This window comes from Lipotes vexillifer, unplaced genomic scaffold (assembly GCF_000442215.2).
Source record: "Lipotes vexillifer unplaced genomic scaffold, Lipotes_vexillifer_v1.1 scaffold1237, whole genome shotgun sequence".
NCBI classification, from domain to species: domain Eukaryota; kingdom Metazoa; phylum Chordata; class Mammalia; order Artiodactyla; family Lipotidae; genus Lipotes; species Lipotes vexillifer.
Window position 1 is genome coordinate 316,962 of NW_006771447.1, and position 24,250 is coordinate 341,211.

Below are 24,250 nucleotides of genomic sequence, written 5' to 3' on the forward strand. Positions count from 1 at the left end.
CCCTTTCTCCATGTGGAATGCTAGAATTAGCGAGAGTTGAGTATTTCCCTTCCCTCATGTGGCTAGAGTGGATTGGACTTAGATATTTCCTTTCCCTCAGGTGAGCTAGGCTCTGATAAAACTCCAGCAGGCTAGGTGCTGGTAAAATAGTTTCTCTTGAGGGCAGGCCTTGTTAAGAACAGAATGCTCTAGTATATTTCAAACTCATTACTTCCCCCCCCCTTCCCTCTGCTGGAAACACTAGGGGGTTTTTCTCTGATATTCACTGTGAGAACGTGGGCAAGCTCCTGGAGGTAAAATTCACAAAGTGTGTGTGTGGGGCTGTATGAGTGGGTTCCCTGGAATTTTTAGCTCTCAGATTTGTCCATACTGAGACTCCTGTAGTTCGTCAATTATAGGTTAGGTTTTCTTACCCACTGGTTCCAGGTAGAGGTTTCTGCTCAGGTTTGTTGTGATTTTCTATATTCACTTGTCTGTCTCTCCAATATTGGGGGTAGTGATTTGCCCTGTGACCTCATTTCTTTGATGGATTCAAGAAGAGTTGTTGACTTTTTAGTTTGTTCAGGTTTTACTTGTTAGGATTCAGTGGTGACTTCCAAGCTCCTTACATGCTTACCTGGAGACCAGAAGTTTTGACTATATTTTAAGAGGGTCATTCTTGCTGGTGTGCTGAGGATAGTCAGAGAGAGAAAGGGGAAGCAGAGGTAGAGGCTGTTGCACAAACACAGGTGAGAAATGTGCTATGTTGGACTATAGAATGGTAGTTGGAAAGATAAATATTTCTATTTGGATGTTTGGATATCATAGAGCCAGCAAGACTTGCTGACATTGAATGGTAGGGTGTGAGAGAAAGAGAAGTGTTGGGGGTAACTCCTTGGTATTTGATCTGAGCAACTGAGATGAATGGAGTTGCTGTTAATTGTGATGGGTACTTCTGGAGCAGAACCAGGTTTGGAGAGAAGAGATCCAAAGGTGCTCCAAAATTAAGAGGCCAGGAAGTTGAGACTGACCAGCCAAGGAGGTTTAGGGGGAGTGGCCAAAGAGGTAATAACAAAACCAAGAGAATGTGTTAGTCATCTTGTGAATAAAATATTTTCCAAGAGGAGGAAGTGATCAGATGCTGGATAGGCTGCGTAGGAAAAGAATTGAGAACTGGCCATTGGATTTAGCAAATGGAATTAATTGGTGACTTTGACTGCATGACTAAGTTGGTATCAGCCAGATTTCTACACTGTAAAGTTACTATTTTTATCTTTGTAATTAATATCTTGTGATGTGAGGAGCTACCTTGACATTATGCAAACATCCTATTTTTTCTTATCATTTTGGTCAGTAATTTTAGCACCCGTTGATAGGCTTGTCAGTAACAGTTGTTACCATAGTATTTGACTAATGATGATTTTTCTTTTATATTCTGTCTGCATTTATTGGCATTTTACTATAAGGAAGTACTGTCATTTATTTCTCATTATCCCTTTTCCTGATTATTTATATCAGAATGGACTCATAAATATTTATTCTATGGGTTATAATCTATTACTATTGTATTGTATTGCTGAGATTGTCCCAAATTTGGCTATCAGGAGTACCTTCAAATTGGTTCATATTTCCTTTTGAAATACCACCCTCATTTTTTAGGCATATTCTTGCCTTCCCTGGCACCACAAGATATTCCAGGTTCATCTTGTACTTTCCCTGCCACAGTGTTCACATCAGCTATTTCTCTAAGGTTACCTTTATTGCCGTGGTATTTAGAAACCAAGATCCAGGTGCTAAGTGTACTCCTTGCTATTGGGGTGTCATTGCTTCTAGGCCTCATAATGGGCAGAGAAAGGGAATATGTGTATTTACACTCATATACCCACACTTCTGTATCTATCTAAATTGATATATGTTAAAAACCATGAATTCATACAGATATCTCCAATTCCAGTTTACACACATATACCCACACTTCTGTATCTATCTAAATTGATATATGTTAAAAACCATGAATTCAAACAGGTATCTCCAATTCCAATGTATCATCACAGTGCTCATTTTAGCCTTTTCCTTTCCCTATTTTCCCATTTTCTTTCACAGTGAGAAACTTAGTTCACATTATCCATAGCATATCTACTTATTTGCTCAAACTTATACATAAACTGTATACATAAATATACATAAATTAATTTAGAATCACTAACCCATGGATCTCTAAGAAACAAATTTACTAACTAGAGTATAATATTTGTGTGCATTTCTTTTTGTTCTTTGCCTATCGTATAGGCAAAATACTGTTTTCTAAAGTTACCTAGTTTTTTCTTCCCCACACCTTCATTTGTAATATAATTATATTCATGTGTTAGTCTTTATATTCTATTTTGAAGTTTCCCCACATCCTGAATGATTTTAATTGTTCATTTGGTGGTAGGGGACGTGAGTTGATGTGAAACATCAACATGATTCCCAATGTCAGAGCTATATAAACATTTTAGAAGTTGCTACCCTTCATTCCTACTACTTGTTCCCTTTCCCACATTCTTTCTACACCATCCAACCCATCCCCTGTTGGGTAACCAATCTCATTAGTTAATTTTTAAAAATTTATTTATTCTTATTTATTTATTTTTGGCTGCATTGGATCTTTGTGTGTGTGGGCTTTCTCTAGTTGCGGTGAATGGGGACTACTCTTTGTTGCGGTGCTTAGGCTTCTCATTGTGGTGGCTTCTCTTTGTTGTGGAGCATGGCCTCTAGGCACACGGGCTTCAGTGGTTGTGGCACGTGGGCTCAGTAGTTGTGGCTTGCTGGCTCTAAAGCTCAGGCTCAGTAATTGTGGCCCACATGTTTATTTGCTCCACAGCATGTGGGATCTTCCCAGACCAGGGCTCAAACCCATGTCCCCTGCATTGGCAGGTGGATTCTTAACCACTGCGCCACCAGGGAAACCCTCGTTAGTTTCTGATTTATCCTCCCTGTTTTTATTTTGCACAAATGGGCAGATACATGTATATTTTCTTATATCCTCTTGTTTCTAATATGAATAGTAGCATACTATATAGTCTTTTGTATCTTGCTTTTTATACTTAATAATATATCCTGGATGTCACTCTAAATCAGTTCATAGAGAACTTTCTCATGCAGTTTTCATATTTTTTTCTTTTCATTTTTATAGTATTCCATGGTGTGAAAAAAATATAGTTTATTCAACCACTTTTTTGTATATGGCACTTAGGTTGTTTCCAGTATTTTGCATATTTACATGGTACAACAGTGGATAACCTTGTGCATATATATTTTTGTATGTTGTAGACATATGTTCAAGGTGGAGTACTAAAATTGTGATTCCTGTTCCAAAAGGTTTAAGTGCATATGTGGTTTTGTTAGGTACCATCAAATTTCATTTCAGATGGTTGCACTAGTTTGTATTCCCACTGCAACATATGTACACCCATGGCCTCCCAACAAAAGTGTTGTAATACTTTAAAATTTTTGCCAATGTAATATATTTTTTTAATGTATTTATTTATTTGGGTGCATTGGGTCTTCGTTGCTGTGCACAGGCTTTCTCTAGCTGTGGCGAGCAGGGGCTACTCTTCCATGCGGTGCGAGGGCTTCTCATTGCAGTGGCTTCTCTTGTTGCGGAGCACAGGCTCTAGGCATGAGGACTTCAGTAGTTGTGGCACGTGGCTCAGTAGTTGTGGCTTGCAGGCTCTGGAGCACAGGCTCAGTAGTTGTGGTGCACGGGCTTAGTTGCCCTGCAGCATGTGGGATCGTCCCGGACCAGGGATTGAACCCATGTACCCTGCATTGGCAGGCGGATTCTTAACCACTATGCCACCAGGGAAGTCCTAATGTGTTGTTTTAATTTGCTATTTTATTATGAGTGAATTGGAACATTTTATTCCTTTGTTTAAGGGCTATTTTTCCATCTTTCTTTTGGAATGCTTGTTCATGTCTTTTGCTTATTTTTCTATTGGGTTTTTGGTCTTTGTCTCATTTTTTAATAGGTCATTATACGTTAGGGATATTAGTCTTTTGTCTCTGGTATATGTTACACGTATTTTCTCCTGGTTGTCTTTTGACTTTGTCCATAGTGGTTTCTTTCTTATGCAATTAAAATTTTTTTCCTCATGTAAAAAAAATTTTTTTAAAAAGGACATTTATCAATTTTACTGTCTCTGCATTTTGAGTCATAGTTAGAATAAGCCATTTTTTGCACCAGAGTTAAAGATGAATTCATCCATGTTTTCTTTTAGTACTTAGCTTCATTTTTTCACATTTAGATCTTTAATCCATTTGGAGTTTATTCTTATGTATGGCACTAGGTATGAATCTAATTTTATCTTTTCCCAAGTGACTACCCATTTATTCCTGCACTGTTTATTTTTAAATTCCATTTTTGGCTCAGTAGTTTGAGATCCCACCTTTATCATCTGTCTATTTCTGGACTTCTTATATGTCAGTATCACACTTTTAATTATAGAGGCTTTAATAGTATGTTTTTCATGTCTGGTAGGGCTAGTGCTCATCAATTCTCTTTTTTGGTGTTTTTCTAGTTATTTTTGCATATTTGATTTAACTTTATTCCCTTGTCTCACTCTTTTAAAAAGATTAGTATTTTTAGAGTGATTGCATTAAATTTATAAATTAACATAAGTAGAACAAACATCTTATAATGTTGAGTCATTCTATCCAAAAACAGAGTTGTTTTTTGGTTTTGTTCATCCACTTTTACAGCTTTTAGGAGTGTTTTAAAATTTTCTTTGTAGAGGTTTGCACCTTTCTTGTTAAGTATATTTCTAAGTACAGTAGTTAATAATATTTAAATATTTACTGTTATTATAAATGAAGTTTTCTCTACTGGTATATCCTATAATGGTTTATTGCGTGCTTATTTGAAGGCTATGGATATTTGTATGTTAATTTTATATACTGCTAATTTACTCAATTGTCTTTCTTTTGGTCTTCTCATAAATTCTCCAGGGTTTTTCAGGTATATTTGTCATATCATCTGCCATAGAGATAGTTTCACTGCTTCTTTAACCATTCTTTGGCCTTTGATTTCTCTTGTCTAATTAAATTGACTAATACCTTTCTTACTATGTCAAATAGTGGCAGAGTTGGTGGACATCTTGCCTTGTTCCTGATCTTACTGGATGTTTCTAGTATTTCCTTATTAAATAAGATACTGTCTTTAAGACTAGTAGTATTTTAACATGTTAAGAGAATATCTCTCGATTCCTATTTTCTTGAGACTTTTAAAATATCATGAATGGATATTGAATTTTGTCAAAGATTTTCTTAGCACCTGTGGAGATTTTTTTTTTTCCTTAGAGCTGTTAATGTGTTGGATAATAATACTACTAAATACTACTAATAATAGATTTCTTAGTATTGAACCAATCTACAATCCTGGAATACATCCCACTTGGTTACAGCAAATTCTTTTCTTGGTGTACTAGAGGATTCTGTTTGCCTGTATTTAGATTTTTATGTCAGTTTGAGTGAATGATATTGGTCTGTAGTTTTCGTTTTTTGTAATGTCTTTATTAGGTTTAGGAGTTGATGCTATCCTTACTTCTTTTTAAAAAAAATTTATTTACTTATTTTTGGCTGCATTGGGTCTTCATTGCTGTGCGCAGGATTTCTCTAGTTGCGGAGAGCGTGGCCTACTCTTCATTGCAGTGCGTGGGCTTCTCATTGCGGTGGCTTCTCTTGTTGCTGAGCACGGGCTGTAGGTGCGTGGGCTTCAGTAGTTGTGGCACGTGGGCTCTAGAGTGCAGGCTCAGTAGTTGTGGCGCATGGGCTTAGTTGCTCTGTGGCATGTGGGATCTTCCCGGACCAGGGCTCGAACCCGTGTCCCCTGCGTTGGCAGGCAGATTCTTAACCACTGCACCACCAGGGAAGTCCTATCCTTACTTCTTAAAAGAAATTAGCATATTTTCATTTATTTTAAGAAATTAGGATGTTTTTATTCCTTTTCAGTGATCTGGAAAAATATGTAGATCATAGGGTTTATTTTGCCTTTAAAAGTTTCATAAATTCCTGTAAATCCATTTGGCTTGGTGCTTTTTATTGTGTGTGTGTGTGTGTGTGTGGTGGGGGATTCCTGAACAGCATTCTCTAGTTCTTCTACGGAAATTGATCTGTTCAAGCTTTCTAACTTTCATGGCATCAATTTTGTTAATCTGTCGTTCCTTAGGAAGTTATCCCCTTGCTATTTCTTATTTTTGTATATTTGTGATTCCCTTCCCTTTTTTTCCTTTTAATACATTTAGCTTGTAGTTTGTCTACTTTGTCAACGTTTTTTAAAAACTAGGATTTTGATTTATTAATTGCCTTTATGTTTTTTTGGGTTTTTTTAGTAGTCTTTCGTTTTATTGCATTGCAAAGAGTGTTGTTTGTAATATTTCCATTTTATGAAAAGCATTGTTTTCTTTTTGACCTAATATATGATCAGTTTTTGTGTATGTGCCATGGACCCTTGAGTATGTGTATTATTATCATCTAGGAACAATAAACATGTCTCACTGATTATTTTGTTCAGTTGGCTTATCTTTATGTGTTTCTTCATGCTTGATCTGTCTTGTACTAAAAGGTATATTAACGTCTCTTATTGTGTTTTTCTTTATGTCCCTCTGCATCTTCTATAGTTTTTGTTTTATAAAGGTGGTTACTTGTGTTATTTGATACATAAGAATATCCATAACTGTTACATCTTCATTATGAACTTTAACATTAAAAAATATCCCTCATTGTCACATTTGATGCTTTGGGTTGTGAATTCTACTTTGGTAATCAGGATCGCCACACTCTCTCCTTTTCTGGTTTATTTCACTTAGCATAGTGTCTTCAAGGTTCATTCATGTTGTAGCATGTGGCAGGATTTCCTTCTTTTTTAAGGTTGAATAATACTCCATTATATGTTTATGACACATTTTCTTTATCCATTCATCTGTCAATAAATATTTTAGGTTACTTCCATTTCTTGGCTATCATGAATAAAGCTGTAATGAACATGAACATGCAGATATCTCTTCCAGATCCTGATTTCTTTTGAATAAACACCCAGAAGTAGAATTACTGGATCATATGGTAATTCTACTTTTAATGTTTTGAGGAGACTTCATGCTGTTTTCCATTTTGGCTGCACAGTTTTATATTCCCACCAATAGGGCACAGCGTTCCAGTTGCTCTACATCCTCACCAACACTTGTTATTTTCTGAGTTTGATAGTGGACAACCTCTTGGGTGTGGTATCTTATGGTGGTTTTGATTTGCATTTCCCTGATGATTAGTGATGTTGACCATCTTTTCATATTCTTATTGGTCATCTGTATGTCTTCTTTGGAGAAATGTCTATTCAAAAGACATTTAAAAATCAGATTATTTGTTTTCTTGTTGTTGAGTCTGGTCTAATTATTTTGCCTTATAAGTTATTTGATTTTTTTTTTTCAGGTAACTGTTGGGGATTTTATCTTTGTCGTTGAAATAAAATAGTTTTATTACTCAGATATGTCTTGGGCACAGTAGTTCTGGGTTAATTTTCCCAGGTACCTAGCAGGTCTTTTCAATGTATAGATTCAGGTCTTCGATTTCTGGAAGTTTTCCAGGATTATATTTCTAAGTATTAGTTCTGTTCCACTATTTTATTTTTTAGGGGCTTTGATAATGTGAATATTATTCTTGGCCTGTCTTCCATTTCTGCTACTTTCACTCTAACCCTTCTTACTTCTTTCTTTATGTCATTTTCATACTCTTCCTTGTTTTTCTGGCTTGTCCTTTACTGAGTATGTGGTTGAGTATATCATCTCTTGGTATCTTGCAGTTTATCCTTTATTTTGGTGGTAATTTTGTCTTTTTCCTCCATTTCTTTTCTGAGTTCAGTCAGCAGTCTTTTTCATCCCCCCCACAACCTTTTTGGACTTTTTCTGTTCTTAATTTTTGAATTTCTGATTCAGACTGTTGAATACTTCAAATGCTTGAGTATGTTTAACTCTCTTTAGGGTGTGACCTTATAGTTTTCTTTTGCTTCATGGTTATTTTTCTGGGTAAAATTTGCCTTGGTTGATAGGTGTGGAATTTTGTTTTTTAATTTTTACTATTAACTCTCTATGGGTTTGTTATTTTTTTCCTCCTGTTGATTTTTGTGGTGTTTGGGTGTTTTACGGATTCTGTTTAATGGTGCTATGCCAGTTTAGTAATGTCCAGATATTTTCACATATGTTTTATGTCTGTTTTGTGGTGATGGTGGGGAGTGGGGCAGTCGTGATTCCTCCAATTTTGTTGTTATTGTTTGTCTTGCAGGACTCTTAAGTTTTTACCCCTTGTTCCTTTTCCCCCTGAACACTGAATTACTATAGATGCTCTTCCTCTTTTGCTTTTTGCCTCCTACAGAAGTTCCTTCAAATTGCTTGGCTTTAAAGTCCATTACTTGTAGTCAGTATTCTGGTCTGAGTCCTTTTTGTAGACTTTTGAGACTTAGAATTGCCTTCTTCCTTGTGATGGTTTTATATTGAACTTGTATACTGCACTACCTTCCCTCTCCAAACTTCTCCAGAGTTTTTCTTGATCAGCCCTGCAGGGACAGGAGCATGAGATTTCCCACGCTAGGATAGAGCAATTGCCCCTTTTTATTTCCAGTTCTTTTGAAGTTTAGACATTCTCTGTCTTCAAGTTATGAGGGCTGAGGGCATAGTTTCTGTGTAGATTCATTTCCCTTCTTACGGTTCTGTATTATTTTGGGAGGAAATATTGGGAGATGGGAGCTATGGCCCACCATTGTCTTTAATTATCCATCAGTCCTGTCGATTCTGTTTTATTTTCTAAATGTAGATATGAACATGGTCTCAAACATACATGTATCTGTGTGAAAATTCTAAAAAAAAGACACAGGAAACATGTTTGAGTCATTATTAGGGTTAGATGAGGTTGTAGGTGCCCTCTGAAGAAGAAACACCTGGGAATTCTTCTTTTTTCTGTGCACACTCATAAAGAAAAAATCATATGAGCACACGGGAAAATGTTGGTCATCTATAAGCTAAGAGAAGAGGTCTCAGAATGAAACTGGTGCTTTGATCTTGGATTTACCAGCCTCCAGAACTGTGAAAAAATAAATTTCTGTTGTTTAAGCCACCCAGTCTGTGGTGTTTTTGTTATGGCAGCCCAGGCAGACTAAGATACACAGACAACACACACACACACACACGTATATTCGCAAATACACGTACACTCATATATCACTTATAACAGCTTTGTTTGTAGTAGTAAAAAATTGGATAGCTGAAAATATATCTTAGTAGGGGACTGGGTAAATAAATTATGACAGAAACATATATTGGAGCACTGTTCAGTCATTGCATACAATGTATATTTTCATTTATTGATGTGAAAGATGTATACAATATATTAAGTGAAAACAGTTTATAAAACAGCTTAAAGTATGTTCCCATTTTATTAAAAAAATAAGTTTTTAAAGGAAGTGTACCCCAAATATTGAAAATAGATTTTACTGGACTTAGGATTACATGTAGTTTTAATTTTCTTTTGTATATTTCTGTGTTGTCTTTTTTCATAAGTCGCTATTTTTATAATAAATATTTGAATTTTTAAAAAATTTTAAAAACACTGAATAGAAAAATCTGTATATATGTAATATATCCTTTGGGAAGACATGTTTGTTTAATAGGAATTAATTTTTCTGGATGTAGTTGTAAGAAATAAGCATTGAGGTTTAAAGGCAAAGGACCACTCTTAAATAGGGTTGCCAGATTTCTATTTGCTAAATCTGGCAACCCTATCTTAAAGGGAAGTTGATTTGCTTTGTATATTTGAGATTCCAAAAGTATTCTTGGTAAAAAGAACCCTAGTTTTTTTTATTGTGCAAGTGAGGATGCTAAGGCTCACAGAGGTGATGACTTCCTTAGGGTCATCCAGCAACTCAGGTCGGCATCAGGACCACAGCTCAGTCTTGGATGATTCTTGCCACCCTGTTTTGCCTGTCACCCTTCTATTGTTTTAGCCTGCTAACTGATAGCTAAGTCTATTAAAAGTGATTACAGGAGTTAATCTAAGCAGTGTTGTTATGTTGTCTTTAATCCAGTTCTAAAGTTTTTTTTTTAATGCAATAAGACTGTACAATGTTGGTTGAATGTAAATAATAGTATTACCTACCCAAATTGCTTTATTTAGTTATCCTGGTGAAATCCTGTAATTTTGATTGAAAATATGACCAGAGCGTATTAAAATTTTTTTAATATTAAAATACTTTTAATGTGAAATAATTTCTAGGTTAAAAGCCTTTCCTTACTGGCATTCTTTTTTAACTGGAAGCAAAAAACGTGAACTGTTCCCATTTGGGAGATATATGTATATCCACCTCCTCAGCCCACGTGGGCTGTATTCCATGATGATCTTTTGGAACATTTGGTGAACATTTAGTAGACATTCAGGTCTACTAACAGGCAACACTACTTAAACATACACCTAGACAGCTACTTTTGCTTTATGGAGACTGATTTTCTAGAGACTGATTAGCATAAAGGTTGAGTGCAGTCTCTGGAGTTAGCCTGCTGGGGCTTTACATTCTAATCCACATACTCTCTGGGTGTCACTTAATCTCTCAGTGCTTCAGTTTTATCATCTGTGAAATAAGCATAATGGTGATGCCTGCTTCACAAGATTATTGTTGTTGCAGTTAAATTATGGTAATACAGGTCAAGAATTTATAACAGTGCCTGTCTTATAATAATAAACGCTAACACATATAGCACCTACTGCTATTATTCTAGTCAACTTATTTTATAGTATCACAAGCAAAAGTAATTTGAGAAGGCAGTATGTGAGATATTTGAAAAAGATATTCATCAGCATCAGTATCTGTAGGCATTAAATGTTCTATTGAGTAGATAATGCTCACTCTCTGGCTAGTAGTCTTTGGGCATTCAAATGTGCAGTTTGCAAAAAAAAAAAAAAAAGTTTATGCTGCAGTATGGAATCTGCCTTAACATTCCTTTAACATCACAGAAATGCAAAGAAACTGTCTTGTAGACCATAATTTTCAGTATTGATAATTACCCATAATATACTTTTTATTAAAGATTGAATTATTCTTTAGTGTTCAGACTCTGCAAAAAAGTATGTCAATATGCAGTTATGGACTATAATCACATTCAAACATTAGGGTGGGCGGAATTTTCTAATATATTAATGTTTTATGGGAAATTATATTATGTGCCCTGTTTCAGGATTATTGACCTTTCCATTTGGAAGAATATGAAAGATGCTATCTGAATCACTAAATAAACTCACATATAAACAATCATTATTCCCTGTGGACATGTTATTCTGGGAGCAGACTTTTAGAATACAGAATTTTAGGGGCAAATAAGGTAAATTAAATGTTCCATATATTTTAAAATTTAGATTTAATTGACATATTAGTTCTGGGGTACAACATAATGATTTGATATTTGTATATAAAGTTGGCCCTATGTATCCTCTGGTTCTGCATCTGAGGATTTAACCAACTGTAGATCGAAATTGTTGGGGAAAAAAAATCCAGAAAGTTCCAAAAAGCAAAACTTGAATTTGCATCACGCTGGCAAATATTTACATAGTGTTTACTTTGTATTAAGTATTACAAGTAATCTAGAGATGATTTAAAGTATACAGGAGGGTGAGTATAGGTTATGTGCAAATAAATACTATGTCATTTTGTATAAGGTACTTGAGCATCCGTGGATTTTGGTATTTGCAGGGGACCTGGAACCAATACCCCTCGGATACCAAGGGACTACTGTATTGCAAAATGATCAGTGCAGTAAGTCTAGTTACTAGTCAACATCCATCACCATACATAGTTACAAAATTTTGTTTTCTTATGATGAAAACTTTTAAGATCTACTCTTTTAGCAACTTTCAGATATACAACACAATATTATTAACTATAGTCTCCATGTTGTACATTATATCCCCATGACTTGCTTATTTTATAGCTGGGGGTTTGTACATTTTTAACCCCTTTCACCCATTTTGCTCACCCTCCACTCATAATACTCTTTTAATGCTGAATATAACTGAATGAAGGCTGTACTTTGCAGTATTGAGAACTGTCTTCTAGGTGTTAGATCTTAAACTCTTCAGGGCTCATTTCAAGGTATCTTTTTAAAGGGCTGCCTTATTTTATACTTTGTTTCAAGGCCAGAGAGTTACTGAAACATACTGTTCTTTTCTAGTGAGTGGATTGGATCATATCTACTTTTAGCCATGCCTTTTACTTACGATTCTGTATAGTTTAGTTAAGCATCTAGCATTCAATTTAGAATTGTGTTTAATTTATTATTATTTCTTTGATAAGATTGATTTGTATCATATTCTTTCCAAGATACTATTGAATTTTTAACCAATTTTTTTATAACCTTCCCCTAAGGTATTCCCATCTGTCAGCAGCACTTAATTTGGAATAACATGGAACTTGAAGATGATTATTGCTTGAATGATTACAAGTGAGTATAACTGCGTATCAGATATCATATAGACGCTCAGAATTATGACTCCATATACCAGTGTTTTTCTTCTGAATCCTTGAATCATGTATCTTCTTCTTCTGAATAGTTTTTATCCCTAGATTTTAGTGTAAATCGTGAACTTTAAGATGTGTTGGCTCAGTACCCATGCTACCTGATCTTTGTCCTCTGATTCTTTGTTTTACCTTTTCATTATTCACGCCAAGCTACTTATCCCTGCCTTTCTAGACTTCCTCTTCTTATCTTGCCTTCTTTGCTCCTTTCTTTGAATATTGACTCATTCCCATCTGGCTACCTTCCTTTTCTTTCCATTTTCACAAGAGTACTGGGTAAGAGAGTATTGCTCTTCACCAAGTCTTTCATTTTCCTTAGGCCCTCCTAATGCGATACTAAGTGACACTGTGTGCATCAGTGATTGTAGATACACCATCAGACCTTTTGTCTTTCTCCCTTCTCTCACATAGTTCTTCATTCTTTCCTTAAAAAAAAGGGTCAGAGGCCATGTGGAATAGCTGGGAGCACACTGGGAGTTGGGAGATCTTGTAGATTTGTTATTCTTCTATTGTTTTATTTTATTAAATAGATCTGATATTTCTAACACTTTGGGTCTTGAACAAGCTTCTTTTCTTCTTCGGGCCTGACATGTGAAATGAAGAGGCTAAACCACAGAGGCCCTTTTCATACTTTTATTCATGTCATATGTAAGGCGTGTGAGAACTTCTTCATGTTTTCATTATTTATGCAAGTAAATAAGTTAACATTTTATATTTATGCACATTTGCTATATCTTTTTTTTAAAATCTTTTAGAGAGTAGGCACTGTGATAAACCAGCACATAATTATGTGTATATTTAACACTGAATGTATTTTGATGATGGTGGTTTATTTTTGTGTTAATTATCCACAGCATTTCAGAAGGTTGTACCTTGAAGCTGGTTTTGGCTATGCGTGGTGGACCTATAAATACTAGAAGAGGTAGGCATATGTTAAAATTATGGATATTAAAGCAATTTGACAATAATAATCTTCAAGCCAGGTGGTGTTTTTATAGCCTCAGGTTTTATCCAGGTTCTCTTTCTGCTATTAGGTCTTAGAAGAACCTCGTTGTTTCTCTCAGCATTGTTCTTTTTAATTTAATTTTTTTTTAATTTTATTTTATTTTTATTGAAGTGTAGTTGATTTACAATGTTGTGTTAGTTTCAGGTTTACAGCAAAGTGATTCAGTTATACATATATATGAATATATATATTTATTTCAGATTCTTTTCCCTTATAGGTTATTATAAAATATTGAATATAGTTCCCTGTGCTATATAGTAGGTCCTTCAGCATTGTTTTGTTTTGTTTTTTGTTTTTGCGGTATGTGTGTGGGCTTCTCAGTGTTGTGGCCTCTCCCCCTGCGGAGCACAGGCTCTGGACACACAGGCTCAGCGGCCATGGCTCACGGGCCCAGCCACTCCGCGGCATGTGGGATCTTCCCGGACCGGGGCATGAACCCATGTCCCCTGCATCGGCAGGCGGACTCTCAACCACTGTGCCACCAGGGAAGCCCTAGCATTGTTTTTTAAAGCCTAAATGAGGGGCAGGAGCTCATATTCCAGAAAATCTCATGATTCCTGATTCAGTCCAAAGAGATTTAAATATAAACCTCATCAGTATAGGGAAGGGCAGTGGGATGGCATAGTACAAGTATTACGTTGTTATCATTGTGTTTAGGTTCATTTTACTGGTCTTGTTGCTTTTTTAATCCACTGAGTTTTCAACTCCTGGGGTAATGATTGCTGTAGGAAATTCCAAAGATACCTCTTAGCCTGGTTTGTGATGCATTCGGGTTTTATAGATATTATCATAGTCCTGTTGGAGCCTTTTTTTAAGAATGTGGGTGGTGTCTGAGACAGAGACATTCAGCAAACACATTTTGAACATCTACTAGATGTTCAGTGCAGTATTTCATGGGAGAAGAAGCTCCTGCTTCATCACAGTGTCCACAATAAACATGTGAAGAATTGATGTTACTTCAAGCAGCTGTAAGTGCTATGGAGGGAATAGGGTAGCATGACAGTGTCCGTGGAAGTAGGGTAGTAGGAGGACAATTGTGGAAGAGCCCTTGGAGATGATGATGTGAACAGAGACTTGATTAACAAGAAGTTCTAAGTATGGGAAGAGCTGGGAGTGTTCACATTTGTCCCTGATTCAGGTATATCAGATGAATCCCCACAAAGTAGAGGCATGCTTAGGTTTCTCAGAGTAGTCCTGCTCTGTGGGCCTCATCTGGGGGAAGGCCTTTGTATTTCTTTGATCCTTCACTAACCAGAAAATTGAATGTTGAGTACTGATTCCACTCATGGCTTGTACTTCTTCCACAAGGCAGATTTCCTCTCCATGCTTCATAATTTTGATTAGAAAATAGGGTTATCACCATATATTTCCTAGCTATTTCAAGAGGATTTTGTGAGATATGTTACTTTGGCTGTTGAACTGTTTTGGATAAGTTAGAAAAAAACAAAGATAATAATGTTAGAGCTGATTAACTAGATTCGTAATATCAGGGACTTTCTATTAGTTGGACCTATGAAATTGTCCCACGTAACATTAAATGATGTTTATAGTAGCCATTCTGAGGGTAGTAGAAGAACCCTAATGTGCTTACTGAGCCGTTATAAGACGCTAATTTAATGACATGTGAATTCCATTGTATTATATTTTTCAAAGTTTGTTATTTGTGCATAGTATTGTCTTTAACAGAATGTTTTATCAGGCACCTACTTTTCTTACTAGGACTAAAAATATGTTTATGAGGATAAGTACACAGATTCTGAGTTAAAAATACATGTATTTTTTAACTTAAAACAAAATGAAAGTGGAAGGCATCATTACCCTTCGGTAGTTGAAGCTTTGTAATAATTTTTTCCCTCCAACTTCCTGTGCCTTGTTTGTAAATTGAAGAATCAGTACCTAGAACTTGTCTTTGTTTTATATTTTAGACTAAGTTCTTAATAATTATGCCTTTATTGAATCAACTTTTAAAATGAAAATGTAGCTGTTGTCTACCTTACGTCACTGAAAACTTTGTGAGAAAGAAAAACTGTACCCAGATCTAGAAATTCTCCATAATGTATTTCAGAAACCTTATTTTTTAGCTATTGGGTTGGCCAAAAAGTTCATTTCACAGAAAAATCCAAACGAACTTTTTGGCCAACCCAATATTTAGTCTTACTTGAAAATTATGGTTTAGAAAATATCTTTATTGTGTGAACTCGAGTAATATTTAGCTTTTAAAATTGTTTTTGAATTAACCATTATCAAAACAACATGGAAAATACTTTCCTGGGAATTCCCTGGTGGTCCAGTGTTTAGGACTCTGCACTTTGACTGCATCAGGCACAAGTTCCATCCCTGGCCAGGGAACTAAGATCCTGCAAGCTGTGTGGCGTGGCCAAAAAGAAAAAAAAAAAGCTTTCCTTTATAAAATTAAATTTTATCCTAAACTATATACATAATGTTTTATACCTGATGAAATCTAAATGATTGTTCTATTATGAAAAGGGGTGTTGCATACATACACATAGGTGCATACACATATTCAATGCCAGTGCCTCCCTAAGTAAGGCACACTCTCTTGGTTTAAACAAGACTTTCATGTGGTTTTAGTAATGCTGGTAGCATAGTTTTCGTTTCTTATTAATGTAATTTGGAAAATGTAGCATAAACTTGAAATGGCAAGGACCTGTTTTAAAAATGTCCTTTAATATTTACACATCTTGTGCCTATGAAAGAGTCTATCAAAACATCCAACTATTTTTGTAAAACAAGGTAAATCTTATGTTTCTGAAGTTTTTGTGTTTTAGTAGTGATGGAATTGAATTTAGGATATGGGAACATCTCATGTTTTTTACCTCATTACTTTCAGAGTTTAATATTTATTATTGCTGTAACTTTTTGACAGGTTCCGATAACAGTTCAGCACTGTTATTCTGTTAATAAGTAAGCTACTTGAATGAAAGTTATAGAGTCTGAGAAATTGTTGCCTCTTTTAAGAAAGAACAAATGTTTCTGCAGCTTGACATGAAAACGTCTTTGGGAGCAAACTTTTTTTCCCTCAGCCATTGCTTAGACTCCCTGATCTGAGGTTCAGGGGTGTTTAGAACATTCAGGCTGTGAGCTAGCAGTCTCTTGAGGCTTGTCCCCACCACAGGAGCGGAATCTGTCTGTGGCTGCTATGGATGAGAATGGGTTGAGGTGATGGCTGTGCAGTGTCATTCAAACCTGATGACAGCGCCAGGCCGCTAGAGCCACGTACTCTGACTAGACACATAGATACATACCAGGACAAGTGGGGTCCTGGGAGGATGCTTTCAAGAAACAGCATACTGATCATTACACACATAGCAGTTTTAGCACACTAAGGGACCCCCTTGTGTTCTGGGTTACCGTGTACTTTTTTTTTTTTTTTTTTTTTTTGTGGTACGCTGGCCTCTCACTGTTGTGGCCTCTCCCGTTGCGGAGCACAGGCTCCGGACGCGCAGGCTTAGCGGCCTTGGCTCACGGGCCCAGCCGCTCCGCGGCATGTGGGATCCTCCCGGACCAGGGCACAAACCCATGTCCCCTGTATCAGCAGGCAGACTCTCAACCACTGCGCCACCAGGGAAGCCCTACCGTGTACTTTTAATTGCCTATCTTCACATCAAGAAACAATTCTAAGAAGAATCAGCCTTTATATAAAACCAGAAAGAAAAAAAGGGATTCACTTCTAATTTCTAACATACGTTCACCAATTGTGTGTGTGTTTGTTTTTTTAATCTAAAGTAAGTGGAATTTACATTGCTTTTTAATTATTGATTGTTGGAACCAATATTGGAAAATATAGGGAGTGGAAGGTGTAAAGTGAAAATAGTTATAGATAATTATGTCATACAATCAACAAATATACTCTCCAGTGACACAGGAGAAAAACCTCATGTATTTGGTTAAACCCTGTCTTTGTACATAACAACATAGTCATTTCATTTCTTTCATATTAATACAACATAGAAAATGCTGTATTAACTATAAAAAGACCAGAAACTTATTTGAAGACTGTAATATACATGTATTGTATGCATAGGATTGTTGTTCAAATTCAGCACCTTATATCCTGACAGTGTACCAACATGCATTAAACTTGATATAAACTGAAAGCTTGTTTATCAATTTTTCCATTTGTAGTTCCTATGGAAGATCCACTTAGGGAGATGGCTGAGTACATGGATTCCAGTCGAGATGAGGTCTGGGAGAAGGCCTCCTGCAACAAACAAGTTACATTTCTGGTATACCGAGAAGGAGATCAGTTGAATTTCTTTCGTGTAGTAGACAGGGGAGATGGCACTTTAACACCATTATCTGAATCTTTAAGGTAAATAGGTTTTCATTTGCATGTCTCACTAAGAAAAGGAGAACATTGTATGATACATCCATAAACCTTATGTTTACCTTGTGTTGTCAAAATAATCTTATTATATTCACAAGACTAACTAAATTTTATTCATTCTCCCCTTTTCCACCACCCCACCTCAATTATATAATTCTGAAATTGTCCTTCGTATGATTGATATGAGTAATTTCTAAAACTGAAATTTCTTTATGGAGTAGGATTTTTCGTAAAAAATATTTATTTCTGTCACTTTATGAAAGTCTGAGATGCCTACTAGATTATAGAGTCTTGTTACAATAGTGTGTTATTATACAACTGTGGCATAATAGAAAGGGTTAAGCCTAAAGTTGCTCTTTTTTTCCAAAATTTAACTCTGCTGCTTAAAGATGGATAAATCTCTTTACTTCTCTAGTCTTGTTTTCCTATTGTATAAAAGGAGGAGGGGAAATTCCCTGGCGGTCCAGTGGTTAGGACTCCGCACTCTCACTACCAAGGGCCTGGATTCAGTCCCTGGTCGAGGAAATAAGATCCCACAAGCTGCACAGTGAGGCCCCCCCCAAATAAATCAATAAAAAATAACAAAACATGTAATCCTTAAAAGAAAACAGGAAGAGGAGTTGTTATATTCTAAAATCAGAAGGAAACAACTTAAAGGTACTTAGCTAGGCAATAGAACACTTAGTAAATCGGATAAGGTAAACCTTCAAGTTTCTGTGAACTCTGCCTTACTATGATTCTTTACCTCCTTTCACTTTAAAACATTTACTAAAAATTTACTGAACTTTTATTTATAGTCAGTCTTTACACTAGGCACTAGGTTATAAAGATTATATTCCCTCCCTTCATGGAACATGCAATCTGCTATAAACAGTATCTATAATATAATTTTGGCAGTTGTTATAAAAAGACATCAACATCTCTGGAAAAGCAGATAAGAAGGCCTTCATTTTTCCTGAAAGGCGGGGAGTTAGGGACAACCTCTGAGAAAAAGTGACCTTAAAAGAGGAGTAGCACAGGCAGACAAAGGAAGGAAAGGTATCACGGATAACTAAATTTAATTCCACAGCATAAAAACCTAGTTGCAATACCGTTCATACAAAAAGTAACTTGTAGTCTGGAAATCAGTTTCTATGCGTTGGGAGTCTAGGCACGGTTTAGCCAGGTGCTCTGCTCAGGGTCCCACAAAGCTGCAGTCAAGGTGTTGGCAAAGTTGTACTTTTACCTGGAGGCTTGATTGGGGAAGAGAATCTACTTTTAAGCTCATTCACTTTGCTGGCATAATTCATTTCCTGACAGTCATATGACTGAGGGCCCTGGTTCTTTTACTGGCTATTGGGTAGAAGCTTCCCTCAGTTCTCTTTTGATTAACTCAAAATCAACTGATTTGGGGCCTAATTTACATCTGAAAATCCCTTTACTTTTGCCATATTCTGCTGGATAGAAGCAAGTTATAGGTCATGCCCAAACTCAAGGCTAGGAGAGTATACAGGGAGTGAGCACCAGGAATTGGGAATCCTGGGGATTCCTTTAGGAGTCTGCCTCACCTCAGAGTGTTATGTGGAAGAGAGATTATACTCATTCTTTGGGGCCAGAGAACAGATGTGACAAATGGGCGTTGACTGTTGACTCTACGTGTCAGGCTGTGGTTAGCATTGCTAACATGCCTTAAACATATGGGCTAAAAGTAGAGAAGAGGGACCAGTGAGGGCTGCAGCTTTAATCCAGGGTCTCTCACTTAGACCATGAGTAGAATTTCTTTATACCAGTCTCTCCATGTGCTAGTTAGCTGTTGTTTTGGTTTTCTTCCTTAGGAAATCCTCTTTTGGCTCTCCTTTCCTAAAGGAGAAAATCTAAGCTCTGTAGCTTAGCATGGAAGACCCTTCAAAACCTGTTATCATCATTTTTAGAGGTCTCTTTAATTATGCCATGTAGTTTTACATCTTTTTTCCTTTGCTTAAAACATCATTTACTCTTTTTACCCCAGTTTTTCCCCAGTCAACTTCTATTTGTGTTTAAGACATAATCCAAATGTTGTTATGGATTTCAGTTAAAATTGTATTATTATTGTTCCTCTTAAGATATTTTTAATTTTTCTTTTCCTTTCTATTCACTTACCAGAATTGGAGAAGGGATAGGGTGGATGAGGAAGCAGAGCAGAAAACCTTTTCTGGTCATACCTTATCTTGCCTATTCTAGGAGAGGCTTTCTTACTCCACAATATTGGGCAGCAAACTTTTCTGTAAAGGGCCAGATAGTAACTATTTTAGGGTTTTCAGGCCAAGAGATAAAACTAAGGATACCATGTAAGTACTTATATAACAAGAGAAAACAAATTTTCACAAAATTTTTACAGACAAAATTCAAAATATAAGAAGAATAGTGTGTGTGTGTGTGTGTGTGTGTGTGTGTGCGTGCGCGCGCGTGCGCGCGTGTGTAATTCAGGTCTACTGACGAGAAGAATGGAATTCTTTTGTGTGGGAGTAATAGTTTAGTTAAGGTGTTGAAAGCTAGTGTTGCCTATCAAATTTGCAGAATCAGTTGTAAAAGTTCACTTGTTAATATTGATCTGGAATGAGATTTTATGTACGTTATCTTTGAAAATTTCATTTCACACAGGTAGGTACTTGCCAAATAATGATAGCAGTCCATGAGCATATGATTTTAATTGAGCATATTCATCACTTGGAAGGCATTTATAGAATTCTGTTAAGAGTCTTCCCTTGCTGTTTGCCTTTAGCATTTCATTATGTTGCAGATCAGTCACTTCCAACTGAACATAGGTGGAGCTTCTCAATTGCACATTTAAATAGATTTTGAAATACACAGATTTCATTTAACTTGCAGTGAGGTATGAAAACGCTGCTGGGAGTGTAATTTGAGTTTGGAAAGTATGACTGCTGCAAATTTGTGTGGGAATGGAGATCTCGCTTTGTTTTTAACTTTTGAAAGCATGATATTACATGTGATTCCAAGTAATGCTAGTTGTCAGTATGACATTACTGCAGTGTAAGTTTCTCATGTAAGTACTGTTTTACCTTGTAATTTTAGGTGGAATTCACTAAGGAACATTATCAAGTACACAGCACAAACTAATTTCCAAAGGCATTCTGCATTGGATGTTTGCAGTTGCGAGTGGTTCTTCTCAGTCAGAAAAATTCAGTGTCAGCCCTGAGCTGAAAAAAATCACAATAAAGCTGCTACTGCCAAGCCATTGAACTAATGGTTAAGTCCATGAGACAAATGAAGTCTACCATTAACACTGTTAATTCAGTAATACATGATAGATTGAAATATTTACTGCAGGATTACCTGCTGATGAATAACACAATGAGTAACCATAGGTTTTAAACACCTTACATTTCACTAGCTTTGTAAATTTGTCCAAAAAAGCTTGTTTTTTCTGTTCCACACATATTTTTGCTTCATCACTTGTAGATTTTGGGTTTTTTTTAGCGGTACGCGGGCCTCTCACTGTTGTGGCCTCTCCCGTTGCGGAGCACAGGCTCTGGACGCGCAGGCTCCGCGGCATGTGGGATCTTCCCGGACCGGGGCACGAACCCGTGTCCCCTGCATCGGCAGGCGGACTCTCAACCACTGCGCCACCGGAGAAGCCCGAAACAGAATTATTTGATTCATTCTGATACAAAATCTAGTATCCGTCATCATTTTTAGTCTCAAATCTTTTTAGTTAATTGTGCTACCTTACTGCTTTTTTAAGTGGGAAGAAATAAAAGGAGGCATTGCAACACTTAATTAAATGGTAACTTATCTGTGAAAGTCACATAAGGAGTTGGCTTCAGGGTGAACAACCACTGCCACCGGAGAAGCCCGAAACAGAATTATTTGATTCATTCTGATACAAAATCTAGTATCCGTCATCATTTTTAGTCTCAAATCTTTTTAGTTAATTGTGCTACCTTACTGCTTTTTTAAGTGGGAAGAAATAAAAGGAGGCATTGCAACACTTAATTAAATGGTAACTTATCTGTGAAAGTCACATAAGGAGTTGGCTTCAGGGTGAATAATATTCTTGTTGGAATAAATATTACATTTGCCCATCTCTTTTTTTTTTTTTTTTTTTTTTTTTTGTGGAGCACAGGCTCTGGACACGCAGGCTCAGTGGCCACGGCTCACGGGCCTAGCCACTTCGCGGTATGTGGGATCTTCCCAGACCGGGGCACGAACCCGTGTCCCCTGCATTGGCAGGCGGACTCTCAACCACTGTGCCACCCGGGAAGCCCCCCATCTCTTATTCTTTAATCCTATTATTAGGTTAAAAGATTTAGGAAAAGTTAAATATAGCATTCAAGAAAATATTTAGAATATTTAAAAATAAAGAAAGGTATTCTTGGATTAAGTTTATAAATTACTGTGTTATCCTGGTCTAGTTACTTTTTTCCATTTAGAAAAAAATTGGGATTGGCTTCTAACTGATCCCATGAATCTATGCTTTGTGAGAGGAAACAGAATAATGTGGTATTTTGAAAAAATTAGGTGAATTTTTTTAAACATATATATTTTTAATGTTTATTTATTTATTTATTTGGTTGCACTGAGTCGTAGTTGCAGTATGCGAACCCCTAGTTATGGCATGCATGTGGGATTTAGTTCCCTGACTAGGGATTGAACTCGGGCCCCCTGCATTGGGAGCGCAGAGTCTTAACCACTGTGCCACCAGGGAAGTCCCCAAATTAGGTGAATTTAAAAATGTTTTTTTATCCTCTAAAATGCAGCCCATGAAATATTTATCATGATTGTACTTTTTAACGTACAAATACATACACACACACACACACACACACACACACACACACACTGGTCTCTATGGGAAAATAGTAAAGGACCAATTTTTTATGACAGGAAGGTTGAGTCAGAAACCTCTTTTAGTGTTCAATATGGATAAATTTAAAATTCCACGGGACATAACAGAGAACTAGTTGAAGTTAAAGTATTATAAGGTGACCAAAAATAGAATATACTTGAGTCATTCCTTCCAACTCCAAGGATGAACTGGCAAAAATCTTCACCTCAACCTTCCTTTTCAGGTATAGTTAAGTTCAAGATGAGAGCCTTCACATACTGTAAATTCTGTTAATTAATTTGGATACATAGGTATGACGCAGTAAGGTCTATTGTTTGGTGCCTGGGGAAGCAACAGGAAGTAGTATAAAGAATAGACTTGGGAACCAGACAGAGGATTTGAATCTTAGGTTCACCGTTTACTAGCTCTCTGGTCTTGAACAAAATCATTTAACCTCTCTCAGCTGCAGGTTCTTCATTTATAAAATAGGATATAATATCATCTTATGTAGTTTTTGTGAGGATTAGAAATAATATGCGGAAAGTGCCTGGCAGAGTAGGCATTCAGTAAATGGTTGCAGTGTCAATTTAGTGTTGTGTCCATTGTGTCAATTTTCATATTATACTAGGCATCTATAATAGATCGAAATGATAGTCACGAGTCAAACACTAGGGACTGAATTAGCTATGGAGACCGATTTCCGCCATTCTTCCTCCCGATACCTGTGGCTGCTGTGCAGTGTAATTAACCCATGATTTCAGAATGTCACCAGTTTCACCATGTAAAGTTTAGGAATGGGGCTATCCACTCTCTACTTTACCTTTGTGTGGTGGTAGTATGTCCTTCAGAAGTGTTATGGAATATGCCCTATTAAGGTTATCTTAAATTGTTTCCATTTCTTACAACCATATAGAACAGGAAATCTTATTAATTGTCATACTACTTTAGCATAGATACAGTAAATTGGGCACGGTGACTAGTGCACATGCTTCTTATGCTCAATTTAAAATTTCAGTCATTCTTCAAATATGCTGAGCTTGTGTACCATTTTAATTTTCCCATTACTGAAAAAGCTGAATGAAATTTTAATTATGTTTGTGTTCAGTTCAGCAAACATTTGTTAAATGTGTGCCAAGCATTGTGCCAGGTGCTAAGACTAGAAAGATGAACAAAGCCTAATATATATTTTTTTTAATTTATTTTTGGCTGTGTTAGGTCTTCATTGCTGCCTGTGGGCTTTCTCTACTTGTGGTGAGCAGGGGCTACTCTTCACTGTGGTGCGCAGGCTTCTCATTGCAGTGGCTTCTCTTGTTGTGGAGTACGGGCTGTAGGAGCACGGGCTTCAGTAGTTGTGGCACACAGGCTCAGTTGTTGTGATGCACAGGCTTAGTTGCTCCGCAGCATGTGGGATCTTCCCAGATCAGGGATCGAACCTGTGTCCCCTGCATTGGCAGGCGGATTCTTAACCACTGAGCCATCAGGGAAGTCCCAAGCCTAATATTAATATCTGCTTTCAACTTGCTTACATAT

At 36.5% G+C, this 24,250-nt stretch overlaps 1 protein-coding gene across 1 annotated transcript in view; it reads left to right on the forward strand.

The window, feature by feature from the left end:
* Positions 1-24,250, forward strand: part of ZFAND4 (zinc finger AN1-type containing 4) — a 65,644-nt gene that overhangs the window by 20,924 nt on the left and 20,470 nt on the right. The window contains 3 exon segments of the mRNA XM_007446784.1: positions 12,413-12,488; positions 13,417-13,484; positions 17,715-17,953. Coding sequence (XP_007446846.1) covers positions 12,413-12,488; positions 13,417-13,484; positions 17,715-17,953 — 383 coding nt within the window.